We start from the raw sequence: 18,529 nt of genomic DNA on the forward strand, positions 1-18,529 counted from the left end.
TGTCAATCCCATTTTCACGAGTCTAAGAAGTCTCACGAAAATGGGATTGGCAAAATAATATGACTAAGGATATTTATACCCTTACTTGTATTTAGCTAAAGAAGTTTAGCTAAATACAAGTAAAGTATTTTACGTTTTCCCAGTTTAAATTACATTTACTATTGAAGTTTAATTATATTAATTAAGCCTGGACATAAATAATTAATTTTAGTAAAGCAAACAAAGTTTTAATTAAGCACGACAACAACGTCGAACATACTTTCTTCCGTCTTGTAAAATAATTTCTATTTATTTTCAAAAATATTTATAGAATCTTGATAATGAAAGACTTGAAAAAAAAAATTAAAATGTTTTTTTTCCCTCATATTCTCAACCGCGAAACATTAGAATTTGTACAAAAGTATAATTTCAGATTTCTTGTTAGTATTTACTTGATTGTTAAGTAAATTAAATCTAATTAGGTTTAGAATATAAACTAAATGTAAACCGACTGGATGGCCGAGGTGGCAAGTCGTTAGCCTTTTGTTACGGAAGATCCCGATCGAAAAACCCAAAGAGTTTTTCGGGGGTGGCTGTCCAGGATATTCAGGACCCACCCCACTGTGGATGGCTTAAAAAGAAGGCCTCTTAGTACCTTCGTGTCATAGGTTAAAAAAGGCCCTCTTAGGGCCACAGAGTGAAGAGAGTAAAAACAATTGAATAAAGGAATTTAGTGGGTGTAGTTTAATAAATTTTGATGATTTCTAAATATTACGAACAATTTTAAATATACTTTATTAAAGTGAAACAGTTTTTCATGTACTTTTTGTGTTAACAATATGCATTAAAAAATAGAAAATCAAGTTAACTTATTAATTCAAAGTGAATAATTTTATCATAAATTATACCGGATACTTGCATTTGGGACAGAAATAAACATTTTTTTTCATTTATCGTAGGCCTATAAAGTAGGTTTATCACAGATTAGACTGGATATCGATCGATTTTCGTAATTGTTGTAAAAAACTCGAACTCAAATCCAAATAAACTGAATACATTGAATTTATCGATTGATACAAGTTCAGCTATTGTATCCGCCCATCCGAATGAAGATATCATATGTAACAAATGAAAGGTGCAGCCAAGCTCAAAGTTTGGATGTTATTCAATAATTTCAGTTTATTTAAACAATACTTGATATATATCAACAATGGTGGTTCAATGAAATTCTTTTCCGAAATTGTAGAAAATATATGCTAAAATTAAATTTAAAAAATAGTTTTAAGTAGTAAATGAATTAAAAATAAATTTAAAAATAACCAATTAAAAATGTTCTTATAGTGTACAAATTTTTAAGTAAATATGGAATTTCATTTCATTTATTGAATGGAATCAAATCAACAATATTTGCCAAATGTTCATAAAAGATGAAAATAATTTGATTATGTACAAAAATAAAATATTCACCTTACACTATTATTATTTATAACATGTTTTACCATATCTTACTATTGTATATGATCATCAATACAATGTATTTTATATCTAACACATTTGTAATTTGTATTCTAACACATTTGCAAATTATCAGGTTTTATCCTATAATTTTAATGTTATTTTTGCTAAATTTTTATATAATGTTTATAATTTTTAAATTTGAATGTATTCAGCATCATTTGAAGCATTTCAACATTATGCTTCATGAGTACTTTTAGGTATAATATAAAGCAGACCATCGTAGATGCTTCTTCTATGTCGTTAATATAACGGTGACAAAGTACAATAAGTAATAATCGATTTATAAAAAATATTCTATAATTTTTAATATAGAATCGAGAATCAAGATTAAAGAAATTTTATACAAAAGATGAAATTTTTCAGATTCCAAAAGATACAGATTAAACAAACCACCTGCATTCTTGCAAATTTCGGTGCTGAATAACTAGCTCTTTCACCATTGACAATTTTCGTTAATAGCCACTCGCGAAATAAAGGATCCTATAAAATATATTTATTTATTTATTTCTCACAAATATTAAAATTTATATTAAATATATAAATATTATTACCTTTTCAAAAACGGAACAGTGCCATAAATAAGGCTTATAAGCACCAACTTCATCTCGAGAAACAACAGACACCTAAACAATATACTGAAATATATTATTTTATATCACAAACTGAAAAATTTAAGCTGGTTTTTTTTATATATATATATAATATAAATATTTGTTGAACAGAAAGAAAAATTTTTTAATAATAAACATTTTATTCAGATATAAAATAATGTTTTTCTGAATCGCATCAACTACTACAACTTCATAAAAAATGTATATATATATATATAAATAAATAAATAAACTATTCACATAAATCAAAGCAGATGAAGTTACAATAATAAATATGACATTTAGCAGACACTAGAAATAGTAATTTCCTGCCCGAGAATATTACGACTGATTTCTATTCAAAGCACAGGAAACGTTAAAAAACAGATAAAAATCGAGTTATAACCTTCGCTCATTGCTATTATAATATATAATTTTTGTCTATCTTGTTAAGAATAATCGATTTACTATTTTAGTTTGATTTTAATATTAAAATGACCTGATATACGGTAGGATTTGTTTTCTTTGGAGACGTTTTTACCACAATAAAAGTATGTAGAAAATGGGACTTGATGCAGGCCGGCGAAAACAATGTATCTTCAGCTTCTAAGAAGGCTACACAAACAATGTCATTACCTATATGACGTTTCTTTTGTAACTGAAATATTATGAAAGACATCAGCAATACATCATACAGGAATCGCAAATGTTGAATGCTATTTTTTTCGATTGGATATCAATTTTTTACCTTTTGTGGATCGTGATCTTCGTGAGGCAAAAGCGTGGAAACATGAAACATAATTTCTATTCCTCTCCATGATGTATATACAGATTCAGTACCTGTTAGATCGTGCACTGTATCCAAACCGCCTTTGTATTTATCAAACCCTGTTAAATATATTTCTAACTTCAATTTTATGCTTGAAATAATTAATTTTATACAATTATTGAGATAATTACATACGAATTCTTTTATAAATTGTCTTACTCCATACATCTCATAAAAATAACATTAAAACATTTTTTATAATAATAATAATAATAATAAAGTATATATGTTTACATATCAATGCCGAATTCATAGAAAGAAAGCTGATTTAAGAAACTTTAGCTGTGGACATAAATTAAAAATTTAAGAAGGGACAAAGCTAGATTTTATCAGGAATAATATGACAAAAGATTTTATATGATATTATTGTTCGAAATCTTTTGAAAATTCAGAATAGAATGGAGACTCCGTTGATTTATTTATCAAGGAAACATTTTGTGTTCGTTTTAGATCTTGCTATTTCGTATCCTTAGGCTATAAATAGAATCATTTACTAAATAAATTGCACGTCTTGGCATCAAAACATCTCTCTGATTCTACAAAAAGACTTTCTTTTCAATACAGATTTTCAACAAAGAATAATATAAAAATATTTTAAAAGTTTCATTGAACGTGAGAAAAATCAAGGACACGTAATGTATCTCATTCAAAAGGCAAATGAAAATACTGAAGTGCTTAGCACATTTATTTTAACGTAATTTATTCAAAATTTTAGCACGTTTTTATTTATATTTTTTCTTAAAAAATCGTAGAGCTTTTTAAGAAAATCGAGTAAGTTTATTAATATTGTAATTTGTAAAAAAATGGTGAACATTTAAAAACAATACTCTACAGTAAATATTCTTTCTAAAATAAATAAATAAATAAATAAATAGAAAAAGAAAAAATATTATATTTAGGAATAAAATAAAGATGATAATATATAAATTTGAAATTTTTATAGTTGAATATATGCCACGAATAAATATTTAAATAAAATATGCAATAAAAGGAAAAGTGTATAATTTTATAATGTACATAATAATTTATAATTCAATTGCTTAATTTTATAACGATAATTTTAATAATTTAAAAATGATTGGTAAAAATAAAATTTAATTTTATAAGTAATATATTATGAGTTGTATACTTCTAATATTAATTAACATAAATAATCTTAATATATCCTGTAACAAAATATATAACTTATAATATCAAAGAAAAGAATTATCCATAGTTAATATTATGTTTCAAATTTAATTTATTTTTAAATACAGAGGCGTCAGGAAAACGGCGATTATAAACAGACGATCATTAACTTTTAAATAGTATATTTATTAAGAAATTTTATGTACAAGATTTAAACATAGTTTAATATTTATATTTTGATGATAACATCACTCAAGTGACCATTTATGAGCAGATAATCTTTGCATCTTCAAAAGTATGTCATGTATAGAGCGGCGTAATATATTCTCGGGTATAAATGAGGAATTTTTGCCTGGAGAGTTTCAATATCTTGTGGACGATCTTCATATACTACACTCTTTGTACACAAAATATTGAAATTCTTAGGCAAAAGTTCTTCATTCAATTGCAAGCACACCCGAGAGTATGTTGTGCTCCTCTATGTACAGTACGATATATTTAGAGATGCGAAAAATGTCATACCATGAATGGAGTTCACTTGAGTGATGGCATCTTCAGAATGTAAATGGTTAACTATGTTGTTTTTTATATAAAATCTTGAACATAAAATGTTTGAAAACTTGTACAACAAAAATTTCTAAATAAATATTCAAAAGTTAATAATCTATTTTATAAAAATCAGAGAAATAAAATTCATATAAAAATTATCCAAACAAATATTCATTATATATAATATAAATAAAATTACAATAAAGTTACAATTAGAAAAAAAATTCGTGGATTAAATGCTGTAATTTTATTACAGTATTTAATTGGCCAATTTTCTCAGCAAGTCCACTAGAATTCGGGACATTGGAAATTCAGAATTAAAAAGTGTTTATTTACCTGTAAATATAATTATTAATTATAAACCAGATTGTGTATTCTGCCTATAAAGAAAATGTTAATACTAAAAATATGTCTTAGTATGATATAGTGAATATAAAAATATCCAAATGGAATGAAATGAGGTCTGCAAAATATTTGACAAAATAATATTATTTTTAATAATAAATAAATAAATAAATTATTATATTTAATCTGTAAAGTATCGAAATTTAATGAATTTTCCCTCTTTAAGACACTCTTTATAATATTTACCATTTTTTATCGATTAAAGAATTGTAAAAACTATAGAAAGTGTCAAAAAATTCATTTTATTTTTAATAAAATCAATGTTAAAATAATTGATAAAAAAAGAAGAATCAATAAAAACGGAAAATTAAATGAACATCCATTAAAAATTACAATGATACTAAAGCTAATAATTGATTTTGCTTTTAATAAATGACAGCGAGAAATGTTCAGAAAAACGACAAATAACTATAATAATCTTTATATATAGGCTTATATATAATTTTCGAAGTGTCTCTCTGTACGATTATTAGACAGCACGCATGCAGAAAACCCCTTCAGAGCAGCTAGTAGATATTTTTGAAAACATTTCAGACAATTTATACGTCCAGTTGTATCAGTCAGAAATGACTACAATTTATTTTATAAGTAAAAAAACAAATGTACTTACTCAATACATTACAATATTTATTTTATCTCGAGCGAATATGTATTGATCTTGAACATTTTTATTAATAAATACATCTCATATCTGATTAATATAATTAAATAAGTAATAAAAATTCATCTTATTTGTTATATTTTCTTTATTAGTGAATAATTATGCAAACATCCATCAGCAAAGGAAGGAATTGGATTTTCCAAATGGGTTCTTATTTACAAAACAAGAAATTTAAAAAAACTTTATACTTTTTGCATTAATTTGTAACGTATTATGTATTCTATTGTAGAATGAGAAAAATTATCCCGAATGTTTATTGTCTTGCACATTCCAGAATAATAATAAGTGTCAAATCAATGCAGAAAGTATTTGTGTGATGTGAAAAGTATACGGTAGCCTATATCTATAAAGTTTATCCTACTAGCTTAAATACTTGATGAGAGATATCCAAGAAAAATAATTTTATCGTTAAACATTTGTCATGTTTAAGGTAATATATAAAGTTTATCTCATGAAATTTTTTATATTTTTTTAAGCTGTATAATAATATATATCGGATTTGTTACATTAAGCATCAACCTATAATATTACATAAGCTGACGTAAATTCCCTCCATTATGGGCGACCTGATTACAACTCAAACACGCCTGATTACAATGCAAATAGCAGGAAGATGTTATATAAAAGCTATGACTCACTGAATTATTTATAAAATAAATCATCAAGATCAAGGTCAAGATCATATTCGAATCCGGATCAATTAAGAAACGGTGAAAATCAAAATGGCACGCCATATAAGTCCGTCCAAACTGTATAAATTCAATGGCCATTATTTAAAATTAAATCGATTTATATTATAAAAACGTCGATGAAAGCAAATCAAAAATTATGTAAGTATTTTACTGCATTCCTGATTCATAAAAATGAATTTTATTAGATTTTATGTTTGGTTTTTTAATATTTTTTTCGTATCTCGTATCGATTTAAATATTTTGTAAATAATTAGATTTGTCATAAATCTAATACATTTATAACAAATTTCATTAAAAAAGTGATAAACGACCTGAAGCGAAAGTAGTCAAATTTTTTATGATTAAAATTGAATATTACTTGTATATTCTCATATTCAAATGAAAATTGCTATTAAAAAGATGTTTAAAATGTTAAGCATAGATAAAAACTAAAATGTAGATATTAACTCCTTAACTTTTAAAACTTTAGAATGTAACAAACTGAATTTGCTTATAATACGATATAAGTTTAGTAATGTTCAAAATAACCACTCAGTCGGTTTGACGAAACACAAAGTTTATATTTACAATATAAATGTACAAAATAATACAAATTAGAGTCACAATTAAATATGCACAAACACTAATCCAACGACAACCGACTATTCCCGTACAAATTCGTCGAAAGAACTCCTTACGATCAAACAGACTTGTAATTAACAAAACCTCCGAGTCAGGAACAAGTTCGTACTCAACCACTGGGGTTTACTTTCCCCAGATTTCCGTAACGTCCAACGAGAGAGTTAGTTAGCACTTCGATAACGACGATCTCGATCCGATCGGATCCGATCTTCCCGATACGAATCCAGCCGATCCCGATACGAACCCGTTCCCGCCGAAACTACTGCTTATATAGCGGTCGGCGTTTAAATCCTCCGCCAATCAAATTTGAATGTTTCCCCAACGGCCGGCCAACGGTCAACTTCCGCCGACCAATCGTCCGTCTGTCGTCGACTTGAAACTCAACGGTTCTTCTAACGGTCGTTTCTAACGGCCGATTCTAACGGCTTTTCCGTTATGAAAGTTCGTTATTCGCGTTTTTCATGAACTATAGAGGGCGCTGAATTTTTACAAAATGGCTACTTTATCAGGATCGCTTGTAACTAGTAATGTAAAATTAATCATATATTACTGCCCGATATAATTATATATGCTGCTTGTAGCTGTTTATCGAGAAATTTTATGGTAGCAGAACAATTATTGCTAGCGGGATACGTCATTACGTGGTATCGAAGCAAGTGAGCGAGATCGTTCTATGCATATTTGTGCCCTTTGTGTTGAAAACATCAGCTTTGACATTGTCCTATCAGGGTTAGATTTACAAGTAAAAAGCTATGTAAATTGTTGCTTAGGCTTCGACTTTCAAGGAGCCTCAAACATTTGTACAAACAAAAAAAAATTAAAGTCGAATTTTGTAATAAACATTTTTTTTTACAAACCAACAGTGAAGATCCTTAATATCCGTCACGATCTTTACGATGTTCCGTCTCGAGTTGGGTTTTGTGACTCGAGAATGTCCGTAAGATGGTTCGAGGAAAGCTACACCTCCACACTCAACAAGTAAATATATACAGTTTATTTACACAACAAATATTTACAAGATGTACAATGTTCGACGACATTACATACGCTACCTAACAAAGATGTGGGATCGCACGTCGGCTTGTCTATTAGGGACTGTTAGTCTCCGGCGAACTCAAGTCGCTTTTCCGGAGATGGCTCAACCGCGTGGCCGTCCGTCTCTGCACTAACCTTTTTCCGGAGGACTTTCCAAGAGGAGAACGCTCTCTCTATACACCTCAAAGGCTTACCTAGTGTCAGAGACCACCACGTATCCGGTCTCTCGCCCTTTCTCCACGTTTCTCCGCCACCCTTCCAATTTAAGGGATCCTGCTGCGACCACCTGCGACCCATCAGTTCCTTCCTTTTTTTTTTTTTGAGAGCTTCCAAAGACGTCCGCCCTATTTCCCGCCGACGTAGCTCACATTCGCGTCCGTCCCGTTTACATTTTTTTTTCTCCAGCCGGCCGACACGTAGCACGCACATTGACCCCTAAACGAAACCGCTACTCCTTTGATCTTTCCGGCCGTTTATGGCCCCAACGCCAGGTGGGTCCAATTATCTCTGTCGCGTGGCTTTTCGACTTAGGACGCTAAAAGCGACCTTTACACCAACAAAACATACTTTACTTTTTATTTTGTGTAGTATTTCGATAATTTTTTTTCTAAGAATTAACGTAAGGTCTTTTAAAAAAAATGATAAAACCAATTTTAAAAAAGATTTTTAAAGGAATGGGTATAAAAATTTAATTAAATTCAGTTATAAAACAGAAGACTAGTGAAACCTCACATCTTTTTCTTCCAATAACCGTATTGAATCAGAGAGATAGTCTGATTTAATTTTTTTTCTTTTTATGATTGACTTCTAAAATTGTGAAGGGTTGGTAAGGGGACTTACACTCATCTTAAGGTTTCGAAATGCTTAAATCCGACCCTGTGTCCCACACAAAATAACTGGCATTTTAACTTTAAGAAAATATCTTTTAAAATTGACAGCATAACTTGTTCGTGTAAAATTGGACAATCGGGAAACTGCCAATTCTTAAGTCTAATTCACTCTTTCACAATTCTGAGAAGCTCATAAATATAACCGACCGATTTCCGAATAATCATCTGTTTTTCGTGTGAGAATAGACGAAAACTTATATTAGGCTCCCGTAAATCTTTGAAATTGCAATTTGGAACGCAACAGAAAGCTTTGCTTTTTCTATTGTTATTCATATTTACTGCTGATAATACACAAGAATTAATCAAACGACCCAGATAGAATAGTTTTGTTTTTAAACACCAGAGGGCGAGAATCCGGTGAAAAATGCGAATAATAAAACAGGGCGGAAATCGCTCGCCTAGCGATTCCAAACCCTACAAGTTTATTAAGAAAAAAATTAAAGCATAGAAATAATCCATCAATTCTCCAATTCTGGAGTTGAAGTCTCCTAGTACAATAATGTAAGGAGTTATATGGTACCATGTATCGATCATTTTGAAAATTTCATTAATTGAAGTTATATCCCCAGGCGGCACATAAGTTAGCATTATTATCAATAAATTATTATTCTTATTTAATACTTTGTTTTTGTTTATTGAAATGAGAAGTAAAATATAATTAATAGATTTTTTTAACTTGAATTATTGTACTATAGTCTTTTTCTATCAACATGCAAAGACTCCTCTTGGCGACCTGGACCTGCTGATTTACTTGCTAAAGTGGTTACTACCGTAAAATTATTAAAATTAGATATATAGAAGTTGTCCGTTGTAATCCAAGTTTCTGTCATAGCAAAAATGAACGGTTTATATTTAGCCAGCATAAATTTAACAAATGAAGTTCTATGTTTAAGTCCCTGACAATTCCAGTTTATGACAGATATTGGATTGTTATTTCCGAGATTAGAGTGACTTTGCGTTTGACTTTGTTTTATAGTGTATCAGCTATTGGATCTTGTTGAGTTAGGAAATGGTAAAAATGAATCTGCATAAACCAGACTTTTTCCATTGATATTGTATGTAATTTTCTCTTTTCCTGTAATTATAATATCATTATGTAGTTTGGCCTGTGGATTTAGTTTTCGAATTTCATAAAGCGTTGAAAGTAAGTTTTTACGTCTGTTCCTTGAACTTTTTGTAAGGTCTGGTGATAGTTGGATATATTCCCAGCCTTCAAGTTGGTTTTGTTGTTTTTTCAGAATGTAAGTAAAGAAGACAGAATTTTAAAGTTGATTATTACCAAAGATTATTTTTAAAATCAATTTAGGTAATTTAGTTAGTTGAACATCCCTAAAATATCCTCTTGAACCATACTGTGAGTATTTAGTAAAGAGTCAATAAATTTATAAATTTCTTTCTTAGTAATAGCCCTTGAAGTGGGTTAATTGTATAATATGATATTATTACGATTATAATCATTGGTTAGAGTGTCCATTTTAAATTGTGTAAAATCTTTTTCGATCTGCAAGGTGTCAATCTGTTGATATAATTTAGTTATCTGTTCTTCTATCTTAGTTTGTCTTTCTTTGGTTTCACGTAGGTTTTCATGGATTAGATTCAGTTCCTCCTTTATATTAGTAATTTGGTTGGATAGTTATCACTAGTTGCTTCTATAAGGTTGGATATTTTGTTCCATAGAACGGTCAAAGAAGTGTCTAACAGATTGTCCGTGTCCTGTACTGAAGTGGATAATAAGAATGGCTCACCTGATTGTTCTTGAATGTGTTGGGGTATTAAATCTTCACTAATATTCTCATATTCCTCGGAAATAGCATTTATATTTTTATCCGTTTGTAAATTATAATCCGTAATTAACTTGGAACTTGTTGCTGTGTAGTCGTTGCGTTTACTCCCCGATTTGGTTCTGTTAAGTGGTGGCCTTCCTCGCTTAACTGGAGAACGTTGCATTTTCGTTAATATTAGAAATTTCTCATTAAGGTTAAATATCCAACTGTTAATCTTCTTTAGTAATAAAATCGGCGTGTTAATCAAATTAGTAACTTCAGGCTTATAGTCACAAGTGAAGTGCTTAACAAAAGTCACCAGCAGCACCGGCCAAAGCATAGAAATAATTTTAATACATAAATTTATTTGAATAAAAGCACAGTTGCTATAGTTAATTATAGTAATACTTCAATAAACAATGATGTTTACTATGTACTGTACAAAGTTTAGTTACTGAATGCGTAAGATGTTTTTGAATTGATAAAAATGCTTCAATTAAAGAACGTTCTAAACTTGTTCTAATTTTTATTACTTGATTTAAATAAATAATTATAAATTCTGTATAATTAATTATTAATTATTATGCCTTTGTGTCCTTTTTAACTCTATTTAAAATTTATTTTGTATACTAGTACTTTCTATATATTAACAGGACTTATTATACTGGAAATTATGGATGCAGATATTTAGTCTTACAGATCAAAAATAATGTTCTTTATTTAGTTCACATTATTTTTGGTCTGTAAGACTAAATATCTGCATCCATAATTTCCAGTATAATAAGTCCTGTTAATATATAGAAAGTACTAGTATACTAAATAATTTTTTTTTTAAATAGAATTATAAATTCTGGTTTATATTTCATGTGTTTATTTCCTTTTAGACAAAATATTCTATGACGTTTACTAATTATTAATTCTAGCAAAGCCAATATTTTAACATCGTAATTGAAAGAAGTGCGATTTGTGTTTCATAAATACATAAAATTTTTAATATCATGAAAGTAAAAATATACATTTTCGGAGGCATGTTGTGAATTTATGGTATTTTTGTGATTAATATTGAATATGCCTCTGAGCAGCATTTTCATATTAATAACAACCCATCATTTAACTTTTTGTAGTAAATAATTACAAAAATAATTGTTAATCTATTAGAAGAGTTATCGTTCCCGGAGGCATATATGCTCCTGTGTGCTCCTCTCTCCTTATGCCTTTCTATACATTTCATTTTGTAATTTAAAATATATATCTGTAAAATATATAAAGATATATTCCTGGATAAACTTAAAGAAAGTACCCAATTGTTTAATAACATTATTTACAAATGAAAATTATGTAAAAATATGTGGAATATAAATATTTGCTTCAAACATTAAAATTTAACATTTTTAGTTGCAATAATTGGAACTTAACGAAATTATTATACCTATGAAAGAGGGCAATTAAAAATAAAGGCTAATAGTTTAGTCTTAAAAGTTAAAATAATTAATTTTAAAATATATCTTGTATATATATTCGTCGGTTTTTTAAAAATATACATTTAAATTTTAAAAAGTAATTTGTACTCAGAAAACTACATAAAATTTAAATTTAATTACAAATTCCTTTCTGAACAGTATGACCCTTTTTATTTCGTTTTAAAAATAACATAAATATTATGAAAAGTTAACATTGTAAAAAAAATTACAATGTTAATTATTATTAACACAATAAACAAATATTTTTATTTTAAAAAGTTAAAATAAAAATTAAATAATTATATTAAATTAGCACAAGTTTAAACAATGAATTTCAAAAAATTCTAGATTTAGAACAGTTCATTATATGCATTTTAATTATAATGAAAATTCCTAATGTCTCTTATCAATCAATCTTTATTGGCAAAATATTAAGGAATATGCCGTATTATAGAGATAAGGACTATGTCTAGTTAATATTTAGTAATATTTAATTAATTACAGAAGTAAAAAATTACAAACAAACGATCTCTGAAATTCGTTTCTGTGTAGTTTCTAAACACAGAGTCAATACATTAGGTCCTTTATTAATTACTTTTCAAACTTTTATTGTATGATACAAATCAAATTCATTCATTTACACGAATTGCAGAAGGACTATAGAATTTAAAATGAAATGTTCCAATAAACGAAAGATTTTTATTCAAATCTGAGTTGAACAAAAATCTTTTTATCGTTAGATGTAACCTCACCTGTATTTGTTGTTACAGAAGAAATTATCAAAACATTTACTGTACCATGGGTGAAACTTTGAATTGGTCACAATTCCTGATCTTTTAAATATGGAAATTAAGAACTTTTCTGTCTCCTTCAAACTTTAGATTTAGAATTGAAATGGCAAAATTCCAAAACTGACCATTAGCTATTTTAATTATCTGATTATTGGAATAATTTGTTTGATGAGTTGTTGTTTTATTTATTATTTTTTTGTTTGGCATTGCCTTCGCATTCTGTTTTTGCTTTTTATTGACTTTCCGGTTCGATTGTACGTATCGAACCAGGGAAGTTACTGGCAGACCTCCAAGTGGTCCTCCCTGTTAGTAACCCATTTACGGGCGAAGTTGTCAGTAGAATTTATTTTAGTCCTTTTAAGAACTAGCCGTTATGGCTGAGACAGAAGAGGAATGAGTCTGAAGAGAAACTGTCCTCACAAGACATGAATAGAGAAGTTAATCTACAAGTTGACAGAATAAATTTGGCGAAAATTATTCGCATAGAAGTAGAAAAGTATATGAGTTCTACAAGATATACGATTTTTTTCTTCCAGAAGAAGAATAAAAAAATCAATCTAAGCATGACGATAAAGAGTAAAATTGGGCTAGAAACATATAGACCAACAGAGACAAAATTACACATGACTGTGTTAAGATATGTCTAAAGACTTCCTGAAAGATGGTATCATAGACTCGATCCACAGCCAAAATGATGATTGACATAAAGAATCGATTAAGGAATTTCGGGCTAATAATACGATTTCAATTTTAATTGAAGTCGTATTATTAGCCTGAAATTTTAGTTGAAAATAGAGAAAAATCTACTTGTTGAGTCACCGAGATATTGGACATTGAATAAAGAGAGATATTGAGTAATTTGTGGCGAATCATCACAAATAAGACTAAAATAGTAAGTTCTAGGGCCGCACCGTAGTGTTACTTTACCAAAATTTAAAAAAGTTTAAAAAAATAAATTTTGGTTGACTGTGTTGTAACAATGAGACTGTACATGTCTTGCAATACTTTAATTGCTGTAGAATCGATTACGCCTCTAAATATTGGAAAGAGAAGGCTGAGTAGAAGAGCAGTGTAGAAGAGGAATCACTTTAGCACAGAGTATTCTAATATAGTAAGCCGAAGTTTCATAAATGTAAACGTGAACAAATGACAAATTGCAATTACAATTTGTAATGCGATTGATAAAAAAAAGGGGTTCACTCGTAAAAAGAAGTGTACAGATGCTTATGGAGAAACCGATTATAGAGAGTAATTTCAATCAGTGTAGGGTAGGGAATCGCCTAGGCAAGCGATTCCCGCCCTGTTCGCAAGATAACGAACTTTTGTGACGGAAGAACCCTTAGAAAAACCGTTGCGGTTTGAATCAACGATCGACGGACGATTGGCTGGCGGAGAATGGCCGTTGGCCGGACGTTGCGGAAATAGCGAAGCGGATTGGTGGAGGATTCGAACGCCGGCCACTATTTAAGAAGTAGTTTCGGCGGGAAAGAGGGGGATCGTTTTCTATCAAAGTTCTAACTATCTCTCTCTGTGGACGTGACGGAAACCTGGTGAAAGTGAACTCCAGTGGTTTATTACGAACTTTTCGGGACTCAGAGGTGTTGCTGATTCTAAGTCTGTAACCTGAGATCGTAAGGTGTTTTTCTGGCGAAACCTGTACGGACTATAGTCGGTGGTCACTTGGATCAGTGTTTTGTGCATAATTAGTTGTAACGTTATTTTGTATATTTGTCTTGTAAATATAACTTTGTGTTTTGTTCAACCGACTGGGTGTTATTTTGAACATTACTATCAGGGACAAAATGACTTGTTAAAATGTGTACAAATCAATTTTCAAAAATCCGTCAGTGTCATTTCTGCCCTCTGTAAGACTCTAGAAAATAATATTGCTCTTATCCAGAAGCAAACTGCCTACTTATAACATTATGTGGTCTTCTATGATTCAAAACAATCATCACTTGAGGCTATCATTTTCCTATCCATTTTCTATCGAAGTTAAGTCCCAAAAATGTGGCTTGTACTGCTATTGGTGTGAGCAAGAACATGGCGATCTTGGCGCACATATATTGTCCAATTAGAGATGATTGAATATTCTTCTGTCATTAGAAAATTTACTAAACAGATTTCAAAGACATTGATAGTGACATCAACTCCCACTCAGGCTTGTGGGATACACTGACATGACCCTCACGCCCACAGAATGTTGTTTATAAATGTAAAACAACTTTCATATAATTAAGAGAACATGCATATAATTAGGTGCATACAATTTATGGTAGATTGGATAGGAATGATAGCAATAAGGCCGCCCCATCCATTCATGTTCTTGAGCGTCATAAAAAGAATGCAAAATTTAAAGTGGCAGCAAATTAATTACATTGCAGCATAAATTGTCATGGACCACTTGGTACTCTAAAGATTACTATGTGGTTCAAGACAATTTGTGCTACAATGTAATAAGATGATCAAGGTGAGACAGCAAAATGATACTTCTTTTGATTATAGTGAAGAAATTCAAAGTTTTGAATATCTTTTTGTGAAATGCGACAGCTTCACTTTAAAACAAGAGCAACTGTTTATTTGCTTTAATCAATATACATATAGGCCTACCACTACAAAAGATTTATACAAGTTTATCTGAAGAAAGATACCTTCCAGGAGTTATATTGCTTCGCTCACAAAGTTTTTCCATGGAATTAAGCTTTGTAAACGATACAGGAAAATACCTGTTTGTTGTATTTTTTACTTTATTTTCTATTATGTTTTTAAATCCGATGTACGAAATCCAAAGATACAGAGATCTTTGGATTTTGTAATAACGCACTTTTCCCGATTTGCACAGTGGAGCAGAAATTGTTTCTGAACCTCGTAAGAAGAAATAATAAAAAATTTTAAATACAATATTCCGTTATGTTATCGCTATCATCAGACCGTTCTGAGTATCTCTTATTTTTTAAATTTATCATTTAATTACAAAAGGATAAAACAAATATCTACCAGTATCATGGCATAAAACATAATTTGAAACACTGCGCTTAACTCCAAGAAGGACACCAAAAATAATCTGGAAACCAAACTCGTCAAGCATAACATAGATATCATAGGGAAAATTGTGGTATGAAATAATTTAAATTGATCTTCTATATCAAAGTTTATTATAAACATCGATTAAACTAAACTACTGGTATTTATGAACACGCGAGACTTCGTCAGGCTATATTGAAAACGTTGATGGAAATTATTTTTCTACGAAAAAAATTACACATAAATGATTAATTTTAAAAACTACTTACACTGTACTTAGAAAATTTCTAGGTTACAACTTTCGACATCTTTCCAGTGTCATTTTTAAGGACAAATATTGTTTTATTCCGATTTATTTTCAAATGTAATATCTCAGATGGGATTCTAAACTATTTATTTTCCATTACAATGTCACGAGATCAACAAATCATCATCAGCATATGACAATGAATTACTTTATTTTCTACTACTATGTCGTCATTTTCACTTCGAAATATTCGTACGCTTTCAGATATGAAAAAATTGAAAATAAATGGAGAAATAAAAACTTTTTGAGTAAACTCTATTAACTTCAAATAACATATATTCGACATAACTTCAAGAAACTTACTTTATAATTACTAAATAATTTTCCAAGTATTTTAAGAAATATCAGTTAAGTATGTGGTTTTGTTAATAGATTTGAAATCAAAAGATTTTCAGTATCTATAAAAGCAGCCAAAGCTTTATTATGTTTTTTGACAAATGTATTCGCAACACAGAATTCAAAGCAAAAACTTTTGTCAGTCAAATCCATAAATCTGGTCCAACCGTCTCCAAACTTTTTCTGAGAAAGGCCATGCGATCTGTAAAAGACAAGTCTACGGCCAAGTACAAAAGGTATAGTCAAAGATTAAGATTTTTTATTGCTGAATAACAGTGGATATAAAACAAAAATAATAGTTGCAAATTTCACAATATTATTATTATTTTAAAGACTGAGAACAAATTTTGTGGCACTCAATATTAAGATATCTGTTAGATATTTGTTAGACGGTGATGTTCGATGATGTTTGATTTTATATATTTCATTCTCGAAAAGGTTTGTTGGCAAAGGTATGTAGAACCAAAACTAGAAAAAATATCCCCTGGCAAACTTCTTAAGACTTAAAATTCTCTTCTGGTAGCGATTTGTAAAGATATAAGAAACTACCTTCTTTAAATAAGTTTTTATAAAAGATCACTTGCAGAGATACCATATTAATTTTAGTTGTTTTTTCCTATTTATATGCTTTGAATTACTTCAAAGATTGATGATAAAACATGTCAATGAAAACAAGCTACGCGATACGGATCAACCTGCTTCGGAGCCTGCGGGCATAAGTTAAAGACTCCTGAAATCTTTAAATTAAAATCAGTGTACCGTAAATGTTTTTCTCGGAGTCGATAGCAGAGTAATTGGCAGGATGCTATCTACTACTCTTTTCTTTATAACTCATACAATATTTAATTTCACGCCTATTCTTGCGTAGATCTCAACATATAATGGAATAAACGTAAAAAGGACTCTTTAATTTCAGAAGGAAGCAGTTTTTAAAAAAGGAAACCCAGATTAAGTTTATATCCGGGCAGTATTATTCTTCATATAATTAAAAGACTAATCCAATTCTGCCAATTAACGGAATCTGATTCCAAATTGAAACCAAAGACTTTTCATTTTTCCTCGGTATTATCTTTCTTTAAAAAAAGCCATCCATTCATTTTGGAAAATGAGGATGTTATCTATCGGATCAAATATCCTTGGGCAAAATTCATTAACTATTTTCTAAAATAACGACGAATCTCTACATTTTAATAACTACCGTATTCATTTATATTTTCTGAGGCACTATTTTTCTTAAATTGGCACGAAGCTACATTCTTTCTCCGTTTCATCTTAAGGCATTTTAAGTGAAATCATACATCTTTGAATTTTTTCCTTGAAAACTTGTTATTCATTATTGTTATAAAATAAAAATAAATTAATATTAGAAAATTCGAATATTTCTTAAAGGAAAAAATTCAATTGAATCTAGAAAAATTTATTTAATTAATACAAAATATATAATATACCCGTTGAACTTAAAAGCTTAACTATTTAACATTAATAAACAGCGTGCAAAAATTATGCATTATAATATTATATAATGTAAATAAATAAATTTCCTTCCAGATTAAGAAAATAAGTAATATCTTTTTCAGAACAAATAATAAACATTTTCTAATTAAATTTTACTTGTATTGTAAGGTCTATTCCATCAGTTACAGTAATGCGAATTTTTAATACTTCAACATGTAAATTTACACCAATCTTTAAAATTTCTCACTATAAAACTAAAGAGACGAAGTTAAATTAATGTAAAAATATCCGAGTAAAGGGAGCAAACGTATCACTTAATTAAAGATTTTAAAATAAAATTTTTAGGTGTTTTAATAAAAAATACCTGTTCAGTATTGTTGGCTTTATAAATTCTTTACATATTCATATTTTCATGATACTCAATCAATTATTTTTTTAATAATTTAGAATCATTTTTAATAAATAAATTAAGTAAAATTAATTTTTCCTAAGGATA

General features: G+C 29.1%; 1 protein-coding gene across 1 annotated transcript in view; it reads right to left on the reverse strand.

The window, feature by feature from the left end:
• LOC136977522 (uncharacterized) overlaps positions 1-18,529 on the reverse strand; it is a 158,298-nt gene that overhangs the window by 39,855 nt on the left and 99,914 nt on the right. Inside the window, exons 6-9 of the mRNA XM_067273017.1 lie at positions 2,836-2,975; positions 2,587-2,745; positions 2,049-2,120; positions 1,891-1,977 (exon numbers count right to left, since the gene is read on the reverse strand). Of these exons, the coding sequence (XP_067129118.1) occupies positions 1,891-1,977; positions 2,049-2,120; positions 2,587-2,745; positions 2,836-2,975 (458 nt within the window). The remainder of the gene's footprint in view (positions 1-1,890; positions 1,978-2,048; positions 2,121-2,586; positions 2,746-2,835; positions 2,976-18,529) is intronic.

This window comes from Centruroides vittatus, unplaced genomic scaffold (assembly GCF_030686945.1).
Source record: "Centruroides vittatus isolate TY-2023 unplaced genomic scaffold, ASM3068694v2 contig_460, whole genome shotgun sequence".
Lineage (NCBI taxonomy): Eukaryota > Metazoa > Arthropoda > Arachnida > Scorpiones > Buthidae > Centruroides > Centruroides vittatus.